Source organism: Strix aluco, chromosome 5 (genome assembly GCF_031877795.1).
Source record: "Strix aluco isolate bStrAlu1 chromosome 5, bStrAlu1.hap1, whole genome shotgun sequence".
Taxonomy (NCBI): Eukaryota; Metazoa; Chordata; class Aves; order Strigiformes; family Strigidae; genus Strix; species Strix aluco.
This window is the reverse complement of record NC_133935.1, coordinates 59,671,260-59,691,593: the sequence shown is the minus strand read 5'-3', so window position 1 is coordinate 59,691,593 and position 20,334 is coordinate 59,671,260. Positions and strand designations below refer to the sequence as shown.

The following is a 20,334-nucleotide window of genomic DNA, read 5'->3' as shown; positions in this document are numbered from 1 at the left end:
TAACATGAAATACCAGCTCCTCTGGTGGCTACCAAAAGGTGTATAAAAGTTTTTATATAGGAGAGAAAACAGAGATAATACTGTACTTTCTGAAGATTCTTTCAGTGTAGCAAAGAGCATGGTGTCAGCCTGAAGCTGTCAATCGACCAGAGTTGACACTGCTTTTCCATTTCTTGCCTAACAGCCCAAACAAGTGGGGACCTTAACTATCAGCAAAATTTGGAACTGCAGCAGAGAAAAATGACAACCAGCCTGGACATGATGTAGGACCACTGTAAGATGTCATCAGAAATTAAAATGGGCAAAGAATTAGCCAAATGACTTTGGGAATTTTCTTTATTAAAAAAGTGTATATTTAACTTAATTGTAATCTACCATTTTCCTCTACTACGAAGAAAAGATTTTGTAAAAGAGAGACATTCTACAATGTGAAGCAGAGGCCACACTGCATAACTCCTGGGAATCATTTATGATAATACAGTTCCTGCTACCTCCTAGTAGGTGACTTAGCAGGATTCTGGACTGGGAAATTTCTTCCTATTCCTTTCTTCCACCAAATATTTAGCCTCTCCAGGCTAAAAAGAAATAAAACAAATTCTGTATTTTAACATTATTTTATAGGTTGATTAGATGAGATACTGCATCAGCCTTTGCTGAGCACAGTATAAAGCACACTAAAAAACATCCCCAAAATTGAATCAAATGACTCACAACCTCTCTGTGCTGATGTAGCAGAAGAAAGTGCAAGCATTCACTGTTTGCTGTGATCCTAACCAGATAGACATTTAAACTAGTATTTATGTCTCTACATACCATGCAATACAATTAAATACAAACAAAAATAAGAAAGAACAAAGTTTAACAGCTCATGAACATTAAATCAAGGTTTGTACATCCATAATACCTGGTTTTGGAACAAAAACACCTCCTGATGCTAAACATTACTAGAAACCAGGATTCTGCTAGAGAACAAATAAAAACGTAAGAGTCAAAGATTTCATCAAATGTATTTCAAAATAATTCTACCAATATAATAACATGCAGAAGCTGGATAACATGCCCAACACACTGAGAATCTTTTAATGTTAGATTAAAAAACATGATGCATACACCGAATGACACAACATGATACATACATCAATTTGTTCACACATCCTCATTCCAAATGAAAAGTTGTACAGTCATTTTAAAACTCGAAAAATTCTTGAAAGCAATCGCTGTGGAATTTGCGTCGCACACTTTTGCACTTCCTGATGAGGTCTTCAGTTCCCTTCATATTTTTTCACAGTGATAAACAGTCTTATCAAAGGAAAAGGGGGATGGATACCTACACTAGAGAGATTTGATCAGTGAAAAAATTATCACAATCTTTTATCCAAAATTAGCCTCAATGTAAGAGATGTAAATCATAAATTACCCTCCGTGAGTAAGATCACACCCTAAGGTTTCATATATGTCTTACGCTTAAGGTGAGATATTTTATCATAGGCTTATCAAGTAGTTTTTCCTCTCTTGGATCTCTCAGAGAGTAGAAACATAGGTGGTGTTAGGGAAAAGGAAACCCAAAATAGTTTTTAATTCCCACCATTTCGTAGTACAAGTTCTTTGCTGTTTTTGTCACAGCCAGAAGAAAATCAGAGGGGACACAATTGTTCTCAGTGAGATCAAACATACAGAATATTTACTTTTACATTGAATAACCAGTTTTTAAATGTATACTCGATATTTTAATTAGCAAAACAGTATACCTACTAACACACAAAATATCTGAACTACAACAAAAAAGCCTCAACTGCATAATGAAATAAATATTCAAGATTTTAAAGTGTCTTTCTCCTTCATTTCTTATCTTGTCTCCTGTCCTGGGATGACATCCAGAGAGAACTAAATAGCCATCTTTTAGGCAAGGCACCCCAGCAGTGAGGCAGTATCCTCTAAAACATGCATGTGTCTTCACAAAAGAAATCAGCTCATACTGGTAGTTCTGCTGCTGTCTTAGGAAATCTCATTGTCAAGTTCTTACCTAAAAGCAGCCACATACTCCTTAATTGTGTGCAACTACTGACACCTCAGTAAGCGGATGGCAAGATACTGAGTATCTGAACCAAAGAAATGTGTATGGACAATATACTGACTGTAACAATCTACACTGACTTAAAGTTAAAAGTCCTGAGGTGAAACTTAGGCAAGAAATACCATATTCTAACTATCCAATCCTCTTGCTTATGGAATTAAACACAGTTCCTTATGTTGGTTGAGCCAACATAGCATCTCCCACGTAGGCTGTATGCAAATAACCCTTGGGGAAGATTTTTCTCTTACTGACTTTCTTAGGCTGCAGGGGCTTGTACTGCTAATTGTGTATTGCCAGATTGCTCTCTTCTACCTCATCATGAGGAAGCCTGAATATGTCTAGTCAATTTCTGTAACTCCTAAATGAAATATTTGCAACTTCAGGAAAATTTAGTTTAAAGAAAAATTGCTTTAATATTAGTGGGAACTACATTTTGCATACAACAAGTATAAATCACTGGATTGAGTATAAAAACTAATTACAGAATTTCAAATGCGTAATTCACTCAGTGACTATCTTCCTTTCTGGTAGATAAGTTATGAATTGCATTGGTTAGAAAGAACCTCAAGTTTTCCTAAACAAACTAATTATGACTATTGTTTCTACTGCAACTCACTGATTTTGAGAAATGCAATATATTTATGCTGTGATTTGATTTTGTAAGACTTTTTAAATTAAATAAATATTCTCTCAAACTGGGTCTGTGTTCTGCCACTATGTTTTCCTTGTCATGTTCTTTTAGCTCAGATTTACTTAACTTTCTACATTTACCTTATTTTGGAACAGGACAGTCAATAATTAGACTATTATTTTGCCTATTTGCATAGTAGCATTTTATATAAGATTGTATATGGACTATATCCCACATTAAAATTAAAACTAGCCATTATACCTAACCTTAACACTGTATTTCACAGTGTTTTCACCAACTTTATGGTAGATGATAGACTGATATATCAAAACAATGGAACTAACTGCAAAAAATGTGTTGAGGCTTTTTTAAATGCTCCCCTCACTTCTACAAAGGGCAGTCACACCTTCTTTCTCTCCTTTTTAATGACTGTGGCTTATTTGAATGGGAGTTGAAGACATAAAATTTGGAAGATCTCTTCCCATACAATGGGAGAGACAGCTTGAAATCGCTTGAGGACCCAACTAATTTCCTTGAGCTTAATCAGATTAATCCAACCTTTCCACCACAATGCAGAGTAATTATGGCTAGCAAAATGCATACATCATCATCTTGATGTCAGTGTTGTGTCACAAAGAGATCTGTTCCTTAAGAGGTTGGACGGGGAAAGGTTAGATATTTTTAGAGGTTTTCTTCTTCAAAGCATGACTAAAAAGAGTTGTGAGAAGTCCAATGGACTGTGATTTGTAAATTTTGAAGTTTGCTGGTGGAAACTGTCTTTTCTTGGAGGAAAGTCAAGTTCACTTGGATGGTCAAAAGCGAGTCTTCAGAAGGAAAACATGTTGGTTTCTAGATGTTGCTTGAAAAGACAGAAGAATGGCACACTGAATTAGACCATTTAGCCTACTGGGCTGCCTCTAACAGTGGTCAATACTTAGTGCCCAGAGAAGAGTAAACAAGCATGGTGGTGTACAGGTGTAGCGATGCTTTCCCAGGCCGCTCCCCACATCCCAGCATTTTGGGCTTTAGAGACTATGAAAATGAGGAATTGCATTTTGTATGTATGAATTTTTCTTCCATTTACTTGTTCACTTGATTTTTGAGCCAATTTAAATGTTTAGCATCCATAACATCTTGCAGCACAGATCTGTTCCAGAGCTTGGCTATACATTGCTTGAAGACCTACATCATGGTTTTAGCTTAATTTCATGTCTTTTACTCCTTGAACTGCAGGGGAACAATTAGATTATGTGAACCCTCAGCACTTGTAACTGCAGCTAAAAGGCAACTCTGCAGCCATAAAACTCAAAAGATGGACTAGAAGAGCTGAAGGGATGTTAAAAGAGCAGAGATATCTTGGGATTTCTATGGATCGTACCTCCTTCTCCTTTACTCAGTATTATTCAAAACTTGAGCCAGTAGATTTTGGTATTCCCTGAAAAGTGTGAATAAGGTATATCGATATCTTGTGCTCACACAGTTGGGCATGAAATACACTCAAAGATGTATGAGTATAAACGCTGCCTGCTGTTCAGTCCCACTTCAATGGGTATGCCAATGATGCATGTCTGTGTTTCTCTGCAGTTCTTCTTCCCTTCTTGCATTCTGTTAGTGTTGCCAGAATGCCCTGTACGCTCTCTGGAAATCAGATTCACAGCAAAATTTTGTACAGTTATTAGTACAAGAAGACCCAAATCTCTAACACAAAACTTTCATATCTACAATAGTAAGAATAATAAAATATTAAAAGTATGAAGAATAAAAATTTTATCCTAACAATGAGATCAATGCATTTTAAGTTTAAAAATGTTTTTTTGATCATGGACTGCTAGTCAAGCCAAGTGTCTAGACCAGTATTTGTCAAAAACAACAGTTCCTCATTGTTTCTTCTCTAAGAGAGAAAGTACACTAATTATGATTCTATGAAGGATACCCTTCTTATGTAAATCACATTTTAAGTTAATAATTAATAATATCACTAACAAAGGTAATAAAATGAAAATCACAACACTGAATCTCCCAGAACTAAAATAGGAAAAACTACTTCTTGTACCATGTTTGTGGCACCATTCTAAAGGCTCTGTGCTAATGATGTTTACTCTCCAAGGAAAAAAAAAAAAGAAAATATAACATGATCTGCCAGGTAAAACAAAGGTTTTCAAAACCTTTTTAGAATGCCTGTTGACAGTTTCAAGTGGGAAAAAAAGTGACTTAAATATCAACGATTCTTCCCTGAAATAGGATTCTGTTTATGGGTTCCTCCTAAACTCTTTGACATTCAAAAAGGTTTAATTGAGAAATAATTCTGTGTAAATGATATCGTGCATCAATGTCTCTGATACATTAGATCCTACCTTAACTACAAGAAGGGGTCCAATTCTTCTATCACTAAAATCATTTAGGGTTTTCACTTTAAAAAGATAAGTGAGTCCACACATAATAAAAGCATTATGAAATCTTTTTCGTGGGTTTTCATTACACTAGAATTTGTTTTAAAGGTGATGTCATTAGTGTAGTCAAGCCTTTACAAAAGTAGTTCTCTCTTACTGAACTTAAGAGTAAAAAAAAATCAAAAGTTCCCATAAATCAAACAAAATCTGATAAATATTTATATTGACAGTTCAAGCACTACACACAATTGGCAGATTTTACTACTTCAATTTATCTTGCAATGTTACTGAAACCCAAGAGGGTTAGGAAATCAGTCTTAACAGCTATTGATACAATATCATCTCTGGATGTATTTTAGAACATTATCAATTACAAAGATTAAGGCTGATACAATAGCACTTATGTTTGTTAACTACAAATATTCTAAAGAATAAGTCATAATTATTTGTTTCTAGAAGTATGGCTGGAGTATTACAATACAAACTGTACCACCCCAGTCAAATTACCTTGATTAAATACTTACTCAAAGAACTCTATACAAGTATTCCCCACCCAAAACAAACATTTTCCTAGATTGATCTATTTTGCAAGATGCTAAATTAGTATGACTTTTCTCAATGTGGAAAAGAGGCCTCTCTCTTAATCTTGGCTCTGAGACTTATTGGGTCATATTATATGCAAGGCCCTAAAATGGTTGCAATAAAAACAATCTCATAAGTGGGCTGTTAGACTAATTCACTTTATTTTCAGGCACTGTGAGACAATCACCTCAACACTATAAATACTCTGAAACGTGATGAAAGGGGGTATTTTTGGAAGAAAAAATATTTTAAATTTTGTTGGGTTTTTTTAAACAAATTCTGCCTCTTGTTTTAGTGTATATATTGCTGAGAAAAGCAAATTAATCTTAGAATGAATGCCTCCCAATTAAAAATATCCATATTTAGTAATTCAGTGATATTTCTTCTGTGTCTTACTGATAATTATGAAGTCAATAAATTTTTGTATCTAATAGCTTGAAAAAATCCAGACTATATAAAATGATGTGAAAGCTACAGATGCTTAGACTATGCTCAAAGAAATAATTATCTTTTTTTGTAGTCTAACAAGTGAGAATTAAGGTATCCAAAATGGTCATATACTCAAAGTGAATTTAACTAGATGAAATACTGTGAATTTAGGATGTCATCTGTATTTTACTAAATGCCAGTTATTATCTGGTCCTCAGTGTTTTCTGTTCATGAAACAGGCTATAAATATACAGAAAATAAAGTTGACTTCTGGAAAAAATGATCAACTGTCATATCCTGTAAGGCACTTCATGTACATGCCATAATTTTAAGAAGGCATTAAAATCCTTTTAAAATGAATCTGTTGATATGGTATAATGTGCTTATTGACAAGTCAGCACAGTACTCTGTTCCCTAGAATTTTGCTATTAGCTTCAATGACTTCTTACCTTTTTTAAAAAAAACAGCAACAACAAAAAATCCCACAACACTACAGGACTATAGCAGACTTTCTGAGGTTTGAATTTTTTTATTGTAATTCATATCATGTAAGTCGTTTTCTAAGCTGGTCGAGCTTTATCTTTAAGTAGTCAGTGTATGTGGTAGGTGGCTCTTGCTTCTACTACTTCTACTAGAACAGTGTTCTGGAAACTCTTTTCTCTGCATAGTGAAAAGCTTTCTTTTCCATAGTTCATTCATGTTTAGCTTAGCTATGTGTTACCATACTTAAAACTGTTCTTAAAAACTATAAAAGATGTTTCTTCCTTCCTAAAGTCTGCTTCTTGACCCAAATTGCATTGAGCAATCACAACCTTTCAGCCTATGCATCTAGTCTGAATGAAAACTTTTTGGACTTGTATATCATAAAAGTGTATACAGAATTTACACAACCTCACTGTAGGTATATAGGAAATGTGCTAAGCTATCAGCCATAGCCAAAACGGTGAGATACCTTCGCTCTATAGAAATTCAGGGCATCAGTACTAGAATACTGAATCCTTCAACAGAACCTATATGGAGCACATTTCTAATATATTAACAAGGTACCAGAAATTAGGTGAATTGTTTATCTCCTCTATTCCAGATGAGGTCTCAAAGATACCTTTTAAAAATAGCATTAATATTTCCCTATTGTTTTTTTGGAAACACCCTTTTAAATTCATTTTGGATTGCATGTTCCTTCTTCTCTTCTATGTTACATCACTGGTCATTCACAGTCATACAACGATCAATACTGAGCCTCTCTTTCATTTTAAGTGATGGACATAAGCTTAAGGAATAAATTTTTCTAAGTTCTTAAACATGTGACTTTTTGTTCTTTGCTGTACTTTTAAAAATTTATTAGAATTTACTTTCTAAATTACATTCTTGAAAGATACCTATCTTGTATCAGCCCTTTTGTGAACCCTATCCTTCAATTTTCTTTTCTATGGGTGAAATATATGCCCCCTGTAGCTATGGCAGGCTTGCAATTAGGCGTTTTTTCTTCCTCACCTAGAGTATGGGTTCAAGCCTTTCTAACCAAGAGATATTTTTTTGTATATGCAAACAACAACCACCATTCGCCTCTGAATTCGCATTATTATTTCCACTTCAGAGACTATGCCCTCAAACTAAGGGTTTTCCATGGTATCCTGAACTGTTCTTAAAACGGAAACTAACACTGTTTTATGTATGACTTCAACACCATACCATTTCTTGTATTGGGAAATATTTTTCTTTAATTTGGTAATTTGATTATTCTTAAGCATCAAGCCCATAGCTATCTGTGCACTAAATTACAGCTGCATCAATTTGGAAATGACTTCTACAAGCACAGAGTTGATTTTGGCATTTTTTTCTCACATGTTGGGTTACTGTTTTGGTTTTTCTCAATACTGTATAGGCTTCTTTTCTATCTGACTGGATTTACTGTGAACACTTAGCAGAAAATCTCATTCTTCATCTATACTTCAGGTTGTTGGTAAGATCCTTGAAATGTATTGATGTTGTGGCACACATACAGTTTCCTTTGTACATGTTATTACTGTAGAATTGCTTTTCAAAGCTTCACATAATCAAGTAGTAAAGCACTGAAGTAGTGTTTAGTACATTTTTCACCATTAATTCTAATTCATAACACCCTCATCTATCTGTCTCAAGAAAATTATATTAGATGCATAAGAAGGCATAAAAAGACCTAGAACATCAAAGTGGCAATTGCTGGACAACCCCCTTCCCCAACAGGATGGGCTGATGTGCTCTTCCACTCCACTGTGGGATTGCTTTTTCAGCAGCACACATGCTCACATGGTTTTTTTCTGTAGCATTATTGTGTCATATTTATGCATGATCATCTGGATAATTTAAACAGTTTTTAATTCGATTTACCATGTATACAGCCCAAGTGAAGGCAAAGTAAAATTAACACACCTATGTTGATCTTGGCATACATTCAGATTTCTGATCAGCCTGCTCCCCATACCCCTAGTAAAGTCTCCCCACTTGGTACTGGACAGCTAACATATAAACTGCAAAATAATGTCTAATGATTAGAAAATTTCAAGACAAGTGTTGAATTCACAAAGTAAAAATAAGGTGCAAAAAAAAAGTATGGGAAGTAATTTGCACAAGGAATGCCTCAAATGGCTATAGAGAGAGACTGTATTTTCATGTGGAAAGTCGCATTTGCTACTATTGACTGAAGATTCTTCATTACTTAGTCACAGAACTTTGGTTTTGGTAGAAAATTTCATTGACTTTTATAATTGCCTGACGAAATGAAAAACCTCATGGAAAAAAACAGACTTTCCTTAATAATAATTTAACTAGAAATGATTTTTTAAAATCTGCGCCCATGTAGAGCATTCACAAAATATTGTGTTCAGTTGTTTTTCCTGCTTTGGTAATTTCTACATCCATGTACACTAATGTGTTTTTCAAATTCAAGAGTATCAGGAGAGCCTTGCTTGAGTGGTGTGATCCTAAACTGGCATAATTAGGGCCCTGCCTGGGAGCAGACCCTTTAATAGAGCTACACACTGAGTGGGGAACCATTCACACATCCCCTCTCAGCTCTTCACAAGCTTTTCTGGGCAATGAGCCAACTGGGAAGAGAATCAGGCTCATCCGACCTGTTGCAAGAGCCTGGAGAAGTGGCTCAAGGAAACCTACACCTCCCAGCACCGCAGAGGAACTACTCATGCAGCCCAAAGACAAGCAATTCTGAACGTGGACGCTGCCTGAACCTGGAGGGCTTGCAGGGGAACAGAGCTTCCCAGCTGCTCAAGCAAGGCAAATAAACTTCTCTATAGCACCTGGGGACTCATATAGTTCAGAATATCAAACCAGTCCATTCATCCCATGCATGTCAATATTTCCTGTTAATCAGACAGGTAGCAGATTCTACCATGATGGGTCTGCTGGTCTGCTATGTAAAAGCTGCTATGAAAAGACCTAGGCACTCTCTCTGAAGGTTTGCCTTTCTGAATCTGAGTGAAGAACCAGATTGTGTGTGTTCTCCCCTCTCCTCCCAATCCTCTAGAAGTATCAGAATCAGCAAGAAAGGGGGAAAGGAAAGATGTGATAGTGATGCAGGTGACAAATAATTCCCCGACAGCCACAGTAATGGAGTGACACATCACACTGCTGCACAGACATATGTTTAACATTAAAATGCCTCCTGAAATCCCTGATCACATAATAATCCTAATTAGTATTCTGCATATTCAATACCTGTAAACAGAACTTGCATAATACCTCTTTCCTCTGCCTCCAAAATATTTTATTATATTGCAACAGTATTTTCAGGATAAAGATGTGATCTCTGCACCAGCTAGGTTTTTTTCCTCTCAGATACAGATGAAGCCATTATGTGATAACTTTTGTTAGAAGGCTGCCAGTAAACATTTTTCCACATGTTAGAAAGATCATACATACGGTTAGCTGTAATATTTTACGTACCTGAAAATGACAACTATCTGCTTTATCAATAAGAGATAATACCTCAAGGTGACTGATACTTTAAATTAAAAAGGAAACCATGCTAAGCAGTCCCACTTTCTTTATAGACGTATTTTTTAATACTAGAAGTTTTCAAGAGTAAAAAGTGACTTAAAGTAAATCTATTCTGAAAGATTTTACAGCAAAATGACACATGGTTTTCATGAGTAAAAGAGGTTGTTAAAGACAGGACATAAGCCTTTGGAGCAGACTTGTATCTATATAAACGAGGACTTCCCAGCAAGTTATACAGACACTTCCACTGTAAATCCGTGAAATATGTCCAACTTTTTTTCTTTATCACTGTATTTATCCCTCTACCTTAGATGGAACTCCTGTTTTCTACACCATGAAAGCTTGAACACAGCTATTTCTCCTTTCCATCCCCCCCCCCCCCCCTTACCTAAAAATAACTCCTTGCCTTTTCACCATCTCTTGGGGTTATCCTTGTCTTTAGAGTGGGTATCACAGATGTAAATTCCTGCACCTTAGAGGATAAGTGCATATTCCTCCTAACAGACTTGCAAGGGAAAATGGGACTTATAATTTTCCAGCAGATATCTTCCAAATTTAATTTACCCCAAGCCTCAATGTTTGCTTATATGTAGGCCACACATTTCCTCCAGGATTATACTCAAGAGGGAAAAAGACTGTTTATCACTACTCTCCTCTTACACTATATATTAGGCATTGGTATCTTTCTAAATCGGTGCTTTCTAGCATGTACAAAATCCTCCTACAATCTATGCTCAGCAGCATGCATTAGAAAAACAGAAATATGTAACACGCAGTTTTTAGAAAAACTGTTTTAGACCAGTTAGATTTGTTTCTATTTTTGTTGAATGTAATGCAAAGAAAACTCCAAGTTACATTCATAACATCTTTTTTGCTGTTTTTAAGCTGGGGATTTTTTTACTGACATTACGCATGCATGGTTGCAGTCACTGTGTGTTAAGTCAGAGGATATAATTTAAAAAGCAGTGGGTTTTGCTTCTTTTTCTCCACATTCCCAATTTCTTATCTCTCATCAACTCCTTATGTATGCTTAAAAAAGTAACTAAAAGTTACAATATTAATGATATGTTTGCTTATTTATTATGTGCAATGAATTTTAAATTCAGACCCACATGAAGATCCAAAGGGAGATGACCAAACTAGAAGAGAGTAAAGCAAGGAGAGTAGGTTAAAAGAGACTATGAATATCTTTTCATGATAAATTGTTGCATTTCACATGTCTTTAAAAAAAGTGGTTCTTCTGATACCATGCACTAATGCAATACGCATAAACTAATTAAACTTAAATGTATACTTACTTTTCCCAAATTTTATCAAATGATTACACTTCAGTGAAGTGCTCATGCTAAATAAACAAAGCTTACCTTAACAACTCAACACTCCATACAGCATGATATTTATACAACAGGCTTGGTACACACTGAGCTTAACCCTTTGATTCCAGGAGTCATGATTTCCTGACATGCCATCCTCATACAGAATGCATTAGTACTGATGTTGAAACAAGAAATCTCCTAGCATGAAGGAAAAAACAACTAACCGAATCATCGTAGATGTATTAACTCATGGAATTGAAGATAATCATCTATTTATTCTAATTGAGATAAAGTTCAAAGTCTGACTTCATGAAAATAAACTACTTCTTTACAGACATTACAGGGAATAGAAATAGCTAGGGTCTTCATAGCTTTTACAACAAACAAGTGAAATTACAACTAGTTGTCCAATCACTATGTTATGGAGCCAGCAATAGAACGTGTATCCTGGACAGATCAGTCTAAGCACCAAGATTTGTCTACCTGGAAGGGAAATAATTGCAATGCTGTACACAAACACCCACCAATGGCAGCAAATTGACAGCATTTACCTTTGGATTATGCTTGTGCTCTGCACCATTCTTGAAGAACCACAAGTCTTGCTCGTGACTGTAAGTGTAACAGGAACAATAAAGCTGCCAGTTTTAAGTTCAGGCTAGATGACACCAGGATCTTCAGTGGCTGTAAGGACAGTGACTTTCTGCCATAGGAGAATGATCTACAGGTTCTAAGAGCCAAAGTGACATTTTCCCTGTTATGCCTACTATGGAAATGTGGTGACAGGGAGTGAAATCCGTGAAAGCAATCAGCTCACTTCACCATGGATTACCACAATCACAGCTTCTCCAGAAAAGAAAAATATTCTGAAACAAAAACCAGTACTAGAGAAATCTTAACCTTACTACTGCAATGTTTACCAGGATGCACAGTAAGAAAGTAAATGCTATTATCTCATCATATGCAGGTTAACATTATCCTCAACTCTCATCACAAACCCTCCTTAGCTATTCTGCAATATGTCATTAATCAATGTATGTACTGATTGGATCCATTCAATTGGTCCATCAGTGTAATGAATGGCATATATAAACATGTTTCAAATACATTTATTCGGATATCTACACATGAAAGTAAAATCACTACTACAATTGGTACTCAAGTTGTCAGATGGGATGTTTTTCTCCCATTTTGCATAAGACATGCTAATTGTTATGCCATCTGCAGTCTGAAACCCAGAAAAATGTAAATCAGAAAGTAATAGTAGATCAAGATAAATGTCTACCTAAAACTGTAATTTTTGCAGGTATTTTGTTAACTCACAATCTGAATATAAACCTCCTCTCTCTGAAAATATACTGTAACTACTAGATAAAGGTACCTTTTGCATTAAAAACTAAACCAGTAGCATTTGCCAATACAACATTCCTCTTTTACAATAGATCACAGAGCTAGCAGTAAATTTAAAAAGATTTTTAATGAGAAGGACACAAAAGACACTCAAATACTTCTAGGAAAATCCCAGTGGTTCTCTAAAACCATCCCCTCTGTAAAGCACAGTAGAACATGACAACTTACCCAACACCCTGTTTTTGCAAAGTTGAGGACACAAATTTGAAGGTTTCTTCAATAAGCTTTCAACTTGCTGATTAGCTAGTAGGTGCTGTAAGTCACTGAAATACTTGACGCATTATGGAATAACAGAGAGAACATATATAAAAACACCACATGCTACTTTCCCCCACAAGTCCATCAAATACAGAAAGATGGTCACTAAAATCAATACCATTTTGCTCCTTCTTTGGCACATGGAACAATAGAATAGTTTACATCAAAATATGGAATGCATGAGAGATGCAATGGCAAGGCTTACCTAACACCCATATTTGCCTGCAGATGTGTGAGCTAGCTTTAAAAGTTTTATTAGGTTTTTACTAGATTTATAAATCAGTTCTAACATATCTCCAGTTGCCAGATTAGTAAATTGTTCTGAAATTAGAGGAAATTAGAAATACACTAGTATTAAAATATTTTAAAATATTGGGAGAAGTCTGTTTCTTTAAGCACAAACACAAGCACAAGTATTTTTGTCTTATAAACCTCAAATTGCTTATATGAATTTAGCAATTCCTACTGCTAGGAGATTTTGGCTAAAGTTACCATTAATTTTGGCTTAATACAATAATAATACTGCACAATTTTATGACTCATATTTGGTCAAACAGGCATCACGATGCTCAAAATGTGAATTTCCACTACATAATGAACAATGAACAGCTCTGTAGTAACAGTAAAAGACAAATAGAAAAGCTCCAAGGACTCATTTTCAAAACCTTTATACATCCTTTTCACTAAAGAAGAAAATTAAAATGAAGTTTGTGCTCATACCTGAATTTACACAGTATTTGACACATAAACCAAAGTCTGGGAGCAAATTCCATTTTCCTCTCATTTAAAAATGAATCAAATGAAGTGTCCAAGGCTAATAAGAGGCACTGCATACATACTGATCATGAAAAGAGAAGTTGGAAACATAAGCAGTAATCTTGGCTTTAGGAAGCATGTAACAGTTCTGAAAAGAAAATCATATGCTTTATTTTTTTCTCCCTGCCTCACAAGTGTGACTCATGAGGCACTGACTCTTCCTGGTAAACACATAATACAGGATGTCTCTACAATACACCATCCCATAGCATTTAACAGGCATCAGACCAGGGTTAGTGCTTTGGAAGTAGGGAAGAACAAGACTCCCTCTCCTCATCTCATTATCCTCTGGGTTATGTGTATGACTGTCTCCAAACATGGTTTTCTCTCTTTTTGTCGATGCCTACCACAAATAGTGTACCTCCACACCTCTTCAGCCTTGAAAAGGAGGTTTACAAATGGGTGGAGAATGTGAACATAGAAATCAGTAGCTCCTGAACTGCTCCAGTTTACTAGTTGGAGGATTAAAGTAATCTAACTTCACTGGGAAACATATACTGGGAAAATATCACTATTTTTATCTGTTTCATATACTTCCCTTAGCATCTGGTGTTGGCCAGTTTAGAGAGAGAACACAGGGCTAGATGGACCTTGTACACTCCTAGTACAGACCATGTTATCTTTCAGAATGAGGAGCTGGCAGAATAAACTACTTTCACAGTATTCATTAAATCAATCACCTCCGTGATTCAACCCTTCAAGATCACCAATTTGACTTCTAAAAACTTAAAAAAACTATGTAGTTCATAAACTGCTGCCTTTATGACTATTCTTCCTCTGTGCCTTCAGCCTAGAAGATATTTAATACAAAGCAAAGTCAAGGGCAAAGAATGGAAAGTTGAGATGGTCCCAGGACTCCTACACCTCTGGACTGGCCTACAACTACAGCACGACAGGATGCCAACTTGACATGTTTTCTTTTTTTTCATTTTCTTTAGTAACTTTCCTAAGTTCTTGTTTGGTTCTGCGCAAATAAATACAACTTTTAAAGTCTATTTGAAGAGAGCTGATGTGGAATGTGGAACTGTTTGCTGTGTCCAACATGGCTCCATGAAGTTTCACAAAGAAAAGGAGACAATGTGAATTACATACAAAAATTGCACAAGTGATCAAATTTCTTATTTCACTGGTGGAGAAGAAGATAAATTCTGGTGCCTGGGGCCCTCCATTATGCATGGCAAAAGCTAAAAATGAGATAAAAACGCCCTATTCCATCAGAAAACAGGGGAAGTCCCAAGAGGATAAAGGCTCACCCAGAAAAATAGATGTGAGGAAGAGAATGGTAAGAGCTATACTTTTTTATTTCCTGAACAAAATAAAATCATCTCTCATGTACATCTTTTGTCTGCAACAGTCTGTAATTCAGCAGTTAAACACTCATATTTGGTCTACATACAATGAGAGAGCCGGTTTTGTCAGCAGAATGTAATTTCATATGGAATTCTAAATTAGCAGTAAATGAACTAAAACCTCAAAAAAACCCTCCAGATAAATTTTTTCAAAAATTGCTATAGTTTTACTAATAATGCATTTAAAATAATTATTAAATAACAGAAGTCGTATTCACCCGAACACAATTTGAAGCCCAACAGCATCCCAGTGTGAAACTCTATGACACATTTTCCTAAAATGGCAGAAGCAGCTCTTTCATCATTTCATGCAGTTGTGTTGGTAGTTTCTGAACACTCTTCTGTTTGTTACTTAGATATAATATCAATGAGTTACTTAGCTTTTTTTTTCCCTGGATACTGTTTTACTCTTAGGCTTAACATTTTTACAATTTAATCCAAGTATGTATAAAAATCACACACCGATTTTGCAGCATGTCTATAAAGAATTAATTTATACCATAGCTACTGAGCTCAGATTTAGTCTTAGACCTTTTAAGCATCTATAGGCACAAAAGGCTTTTTGCAATTTATAATGGATTTTCTATGTGAATGAGAAGTCACCAGCATGCAAGCCTGTAACCTCCTGTTTGTCAGTATGCACATACGCAGTGTTAGAGCACAGGCATCCACAAACACACCTCATGTGTGAGCAAGCACAGTGCTCTTCCCTGAGAGTAAGGCCCCAAAAGCAAGGATACTTCACTAACCTGCAGTGGTCTCTGTTTATCACTGCCCTTAGGAGATTTCAGTCCACTCGTCTGTTGCTGTAAAAGCAGCTGCCTTGCTGCCTGGAGTGCCTAAAAGTAAAAAAAAAGTAAATAATTTCCACCAGTTCCTAGAAAGAGATGAGTTACTCATTGCTAATGTTAGGTAAAAGTCCAATTCAACAAATACAGTCTCCTCCTTTTTGATCTGTATTTGCTAGGTTTCAGACTTCAGTTTGTTTTTTACTTAAAATATAAAAAAAATAATCTGAAAGTACATATATAGGACTTCACTAGAATTTATGGATGTACATGAAATCCTGCAGGAAATAAAGTTAATTTGTTTGAAGTGCTTGAAGAGGAAAAACCATAAACTGCATCAATAGCCTCATTTCCACAAGGAACTTGTCTTTGAGTGTTCAACTAAAATGCCCACTCCCTTGCAAATTATCATTCAATTTGCATTTTCATATTACAATTTTGAAGCAAAAGCAAGTAGACTTCAAGTGTTACCGGAAGCTGTAATTAAATTTGACAAATCAACATCAGATTATCTTGAAAGTGAATTAATAAGGATATTCATTGAAGATTAAAAACACTTTTTTACTTACAATTCAAGGAGAAACCTCTCCTTTGACAAAAAAAAAAAAAAAAAGTGCAGTTTTAATGCCAAATAAAAATGAGTGGTTTTCATTTGCATTCTTAGGAAAATCTGAGAACAAAGAAATTACTACTCAACCAACCAGATCAGGCTCGGGAATGACAGTATCCCAATCAAAATAGAAAATGTTTTCATTTATTTTATGTTTCCATTCCAACTCAGTAAAATACAGTTAAACGTATGAAATGTAAACAAACATTCCACTTACCCAAAGAAGGCTAATCTGAATTATTTTTCCCTATAAAATTATTTTTAAAATGCCAAGTGTTATAAAGTGGTATTTATTAAGAAACCAAAGCAAAAAAAACCCAATTCAAAACACTTCCACTGAAACTACCTGGAGAACTCTTTTTTGTTTCACGCTTAAAAAAAATCAGTTCAGTAAACAGCAGTTACAGCTTTAAAATACATCACGTTATTATCTATGTTATGAAAACATACTGTAGATGGAATATACTTCAATAAATGCCATTTGATCAATCTTCCCTAAAATAATAAAGATTCTCAACTGATAAAGAAAGGTACAATTTTGATTAGACTCAAATGAGCTGGTTTTTAAGATAGTTTCTAGTATCCATGACAACAGTTGCTTTGACAAGATGTGCATATGGCATTACACTGCCAGCTGGTGTGAACAATGTTTGAACTACTGCATTGAGATGCTGAGCAAACAGAAAAAGTTGCCACGTCTTAACCCTCAGGGAAGGCAGTCATCCCCTGATCAATTATGAAAAGACAGAGAGAGGGCTGCTACAGTCTGGCTCCAAGCAAGTTTTCTGAGAAGGCAGGCAGACATAGAAAACCAAAGTAAACAAACTGAATGCACTAGCACCATCTCCTAACAACATTGATTCGTCTCCCCATAGAAGGCTCTGGTACGAAGTTTGCAGAGCAGACTTTTAACATTTGGAGACATTCCCACAACAATCCCCGTATTGTTTCATCAGATTCTCAAGTAATTACAGGTCAGCTTTACAAAGACTATACATTCCTCTGAACCTAAGCAACGAGACGCACAGAACTAGCTTCTCGCTGCCAAAAATAAATAAAAGTTAACATATTTCAAAGTGCACTTGAAATATTTTGTTACCAAGGAACCACTGGATGCCCTGTTTCCTATGTGAATAGCATAATCTCTTCTGCACTCAGTTCTTGAGCAGATCCTAAAGGACAATCCTGCTCTGTCTGAGATCAGAGATAAATATATCTGTTGATTTCAGGGGCACCAGGATTTGGTCCCAACATCTTACAGTGGTTTAAGCACAAAACATGGATTAAATACATGAACAGAAGATCTATGGCAAATCTATAATCCTTCCCAATCTTTAGAGATCTCTGAAAGGGAAACTTGAATGGAAGCAAGAGAACTACTGCACTCCTGAATTCATGGGAGACTGTATAAGAAAACCAACCTCACTGCTCAGGGTGATTCTGCTACAAGAACCAGAGACGAGATCTGGAGTTACAGAAAATGGGAAAAAACATAAAGATGATTATTATTTATTTGTGGTGGTTACAGAAAATTCATTACACAGCCTGGAAAAGAAATTGCAATGATATAATGCTGATGTATACTTGCAAATAACTGGAACACTCGGCAAGTTGTTTCAGTGTCCTCATCTTCCTTAGCAGCAAAGTCAACTCACGTCAATATAATAAAACAAGCAAGCAAGCATCTGGTAAAGCTGTACATTTACAGTACTTGAAAATTAGAGAATTATAGTATGCTGCAGTTTAGATTTAAGCTAGACAGTATAATTTCAAATTGTGGCTAGCATACTCCCGTGGAATCAGCCTAAGAAAGCATGACTTCCTACCACTAACTACAAAAAGAGTCACACTTTATGAAAAAGCAAGGCAGCACAACAAGATATGTTTGCATAAGAGGCTCTACTACTTAAACTACTTTGATTCATATGTGCTGGTTCAGATATCTTTAAAGGAGCAAAGGCTTATCTTTTAATACAGAATGTCTTATAAATGATGACTACCTGAATACTTCAATGATCTTATTGTGGCAGTTTAGATTATTGTAAACACAGGAGATAGAAGAAGAACAGAAAACAATTTCAAGAGATCAGAGATGATTTAAAACTCATAAGGAGAAATCACTGTCAGCCTTTGTTCTTATAGCATTTGTCATATGGTACTTTTTCCTCCCAATGTGCTGCTTAACTTTAGATTTTGCTACTCAGTAAACAACCTCCCAGAAACACACTGTTAATTTCAAAGGATTATTACTGACATTATTCATAAATGAAGATTATGAGACTATAAAAAATTCAGTTCTACCAATTCATTTGCAGCTATTAAATCTTTGCAAAACAAACTGACAACTTGAAAGTGTCTTCCAGAATTCATAGTTTAACATATACACTTCAAGTAAACACCAAATCCCATGTATAATTTATAAATTTCTGTGAACTAATTTGATAATACCTTGTGGTCTAAAAACAGTTCAGTGAAGACAAACTAACAGATGTTTATAAATCTGGCAGATAAAATTATGTTGAGTCCTACCTCAAGTTAACAGCAGCAAGAATGGATTCTAAGGTAGTCAAAATCGTATCTAGTTTCCAATAACATTTGTTTCAAATTTAGTAGGCACTTTTCCTTAATTAAGTTATCTAAATTAGTAAAACTATACAAAAAAGTCTATGTAGACAAAAGCAATAAAAAGAACTGAGGATTAGAAATTACTTTAATAATGCAAATGAAAATCATTATAATGCTTTAAGTAATGGCTGTATAAGCAGGAAATTTGGGCATATGGTTTCCAGAACTCACTGTGTCTTCTAGTAAAATATTTATTGGGAACACTACTTCTTAATATTTACTGTGCAGTTTTGGCATAGCTAAAACGTAAGCAGAACAAAAATGAAATTAATTGCATATAACTCACCCTATTAAAGTTGATAAATTGCAGTAGATTTTGCAATTTGTTGGCGATAATGCTATGAGATACAACTTGCTTTAATTTTGTATTGCAAACCCTTGTATTTAATTTAAGCATACCTTAAAATAATTTTTAAAGTTTTATCATTTTAATAAAGTGAAAACTGTCACTAACTAAAAGATGGTAAAGTTATTACTTTGTTTTTTAAAAGGTAAATATGTGTATATTTTTAGGAAACAGATGTCACTCATATCTTTCCTTTAAAACCAGGAATGTTTAACCTATCAGCCTGTTGCATTTGAGACGTTAAAATGAAAAATGACATCTACGCCCATTAATATCGTCAATGTATAAACAGCACAGCGTGACACATTCTTGAGAGCTGAAGGCTACAAAATCTCTCTGAAACATAAATAACAAAGCACTCAGAAGCATATTTGATGTTGATATTCATCTCTGAGAAAAACACTGCTGCCTGGGCTTCTTATGAAAATAGATGCAGCCCAAATGGATCTCCTGTAATTGGTTTCAGATAGCGAGGTCAAAAGAAATATGATACAAGAAACTATTATGTGGAACAGGCGAAACAAGAATGTTTAGACAGGCACTCCCTATTTATACTGACAAGAGGTGTATACTTTGCAGATAACCAGAACCAAAAAACTTGCCAGAAGACAACCAGATTATTTTCTTTTTCTAACTCCAAATCCCTATTTTATTTTTCAAATGATTCCATGCTCTAACATTCCTGTTGAACATAAAATAAGTTTCTAAACATAAAAT

General features: G+C 35.2%; 1 protein-coding gene across 1 annotated transcript in view; it reads right to left on the bottom strand.

The window, feature by feature from the left end:
* Positions 1-20,334, bottom strand: part of FOXP2 (forkhead box P2) — a 445,405-nt gene that overhangs the window by 110,811 nt on the left and 314,260 nt on the right. Inside the window, exon 5 of the mRNA XM_074827537.1 lies at positions 15,998-16,087. Coding sequence (XP_074683638.1) covers positions 15,998-16,087 — 90 coding nt within the window. The remainder of the gene's footprint in view (positions 1-15,997; positions 16,088-20,334) is intronic.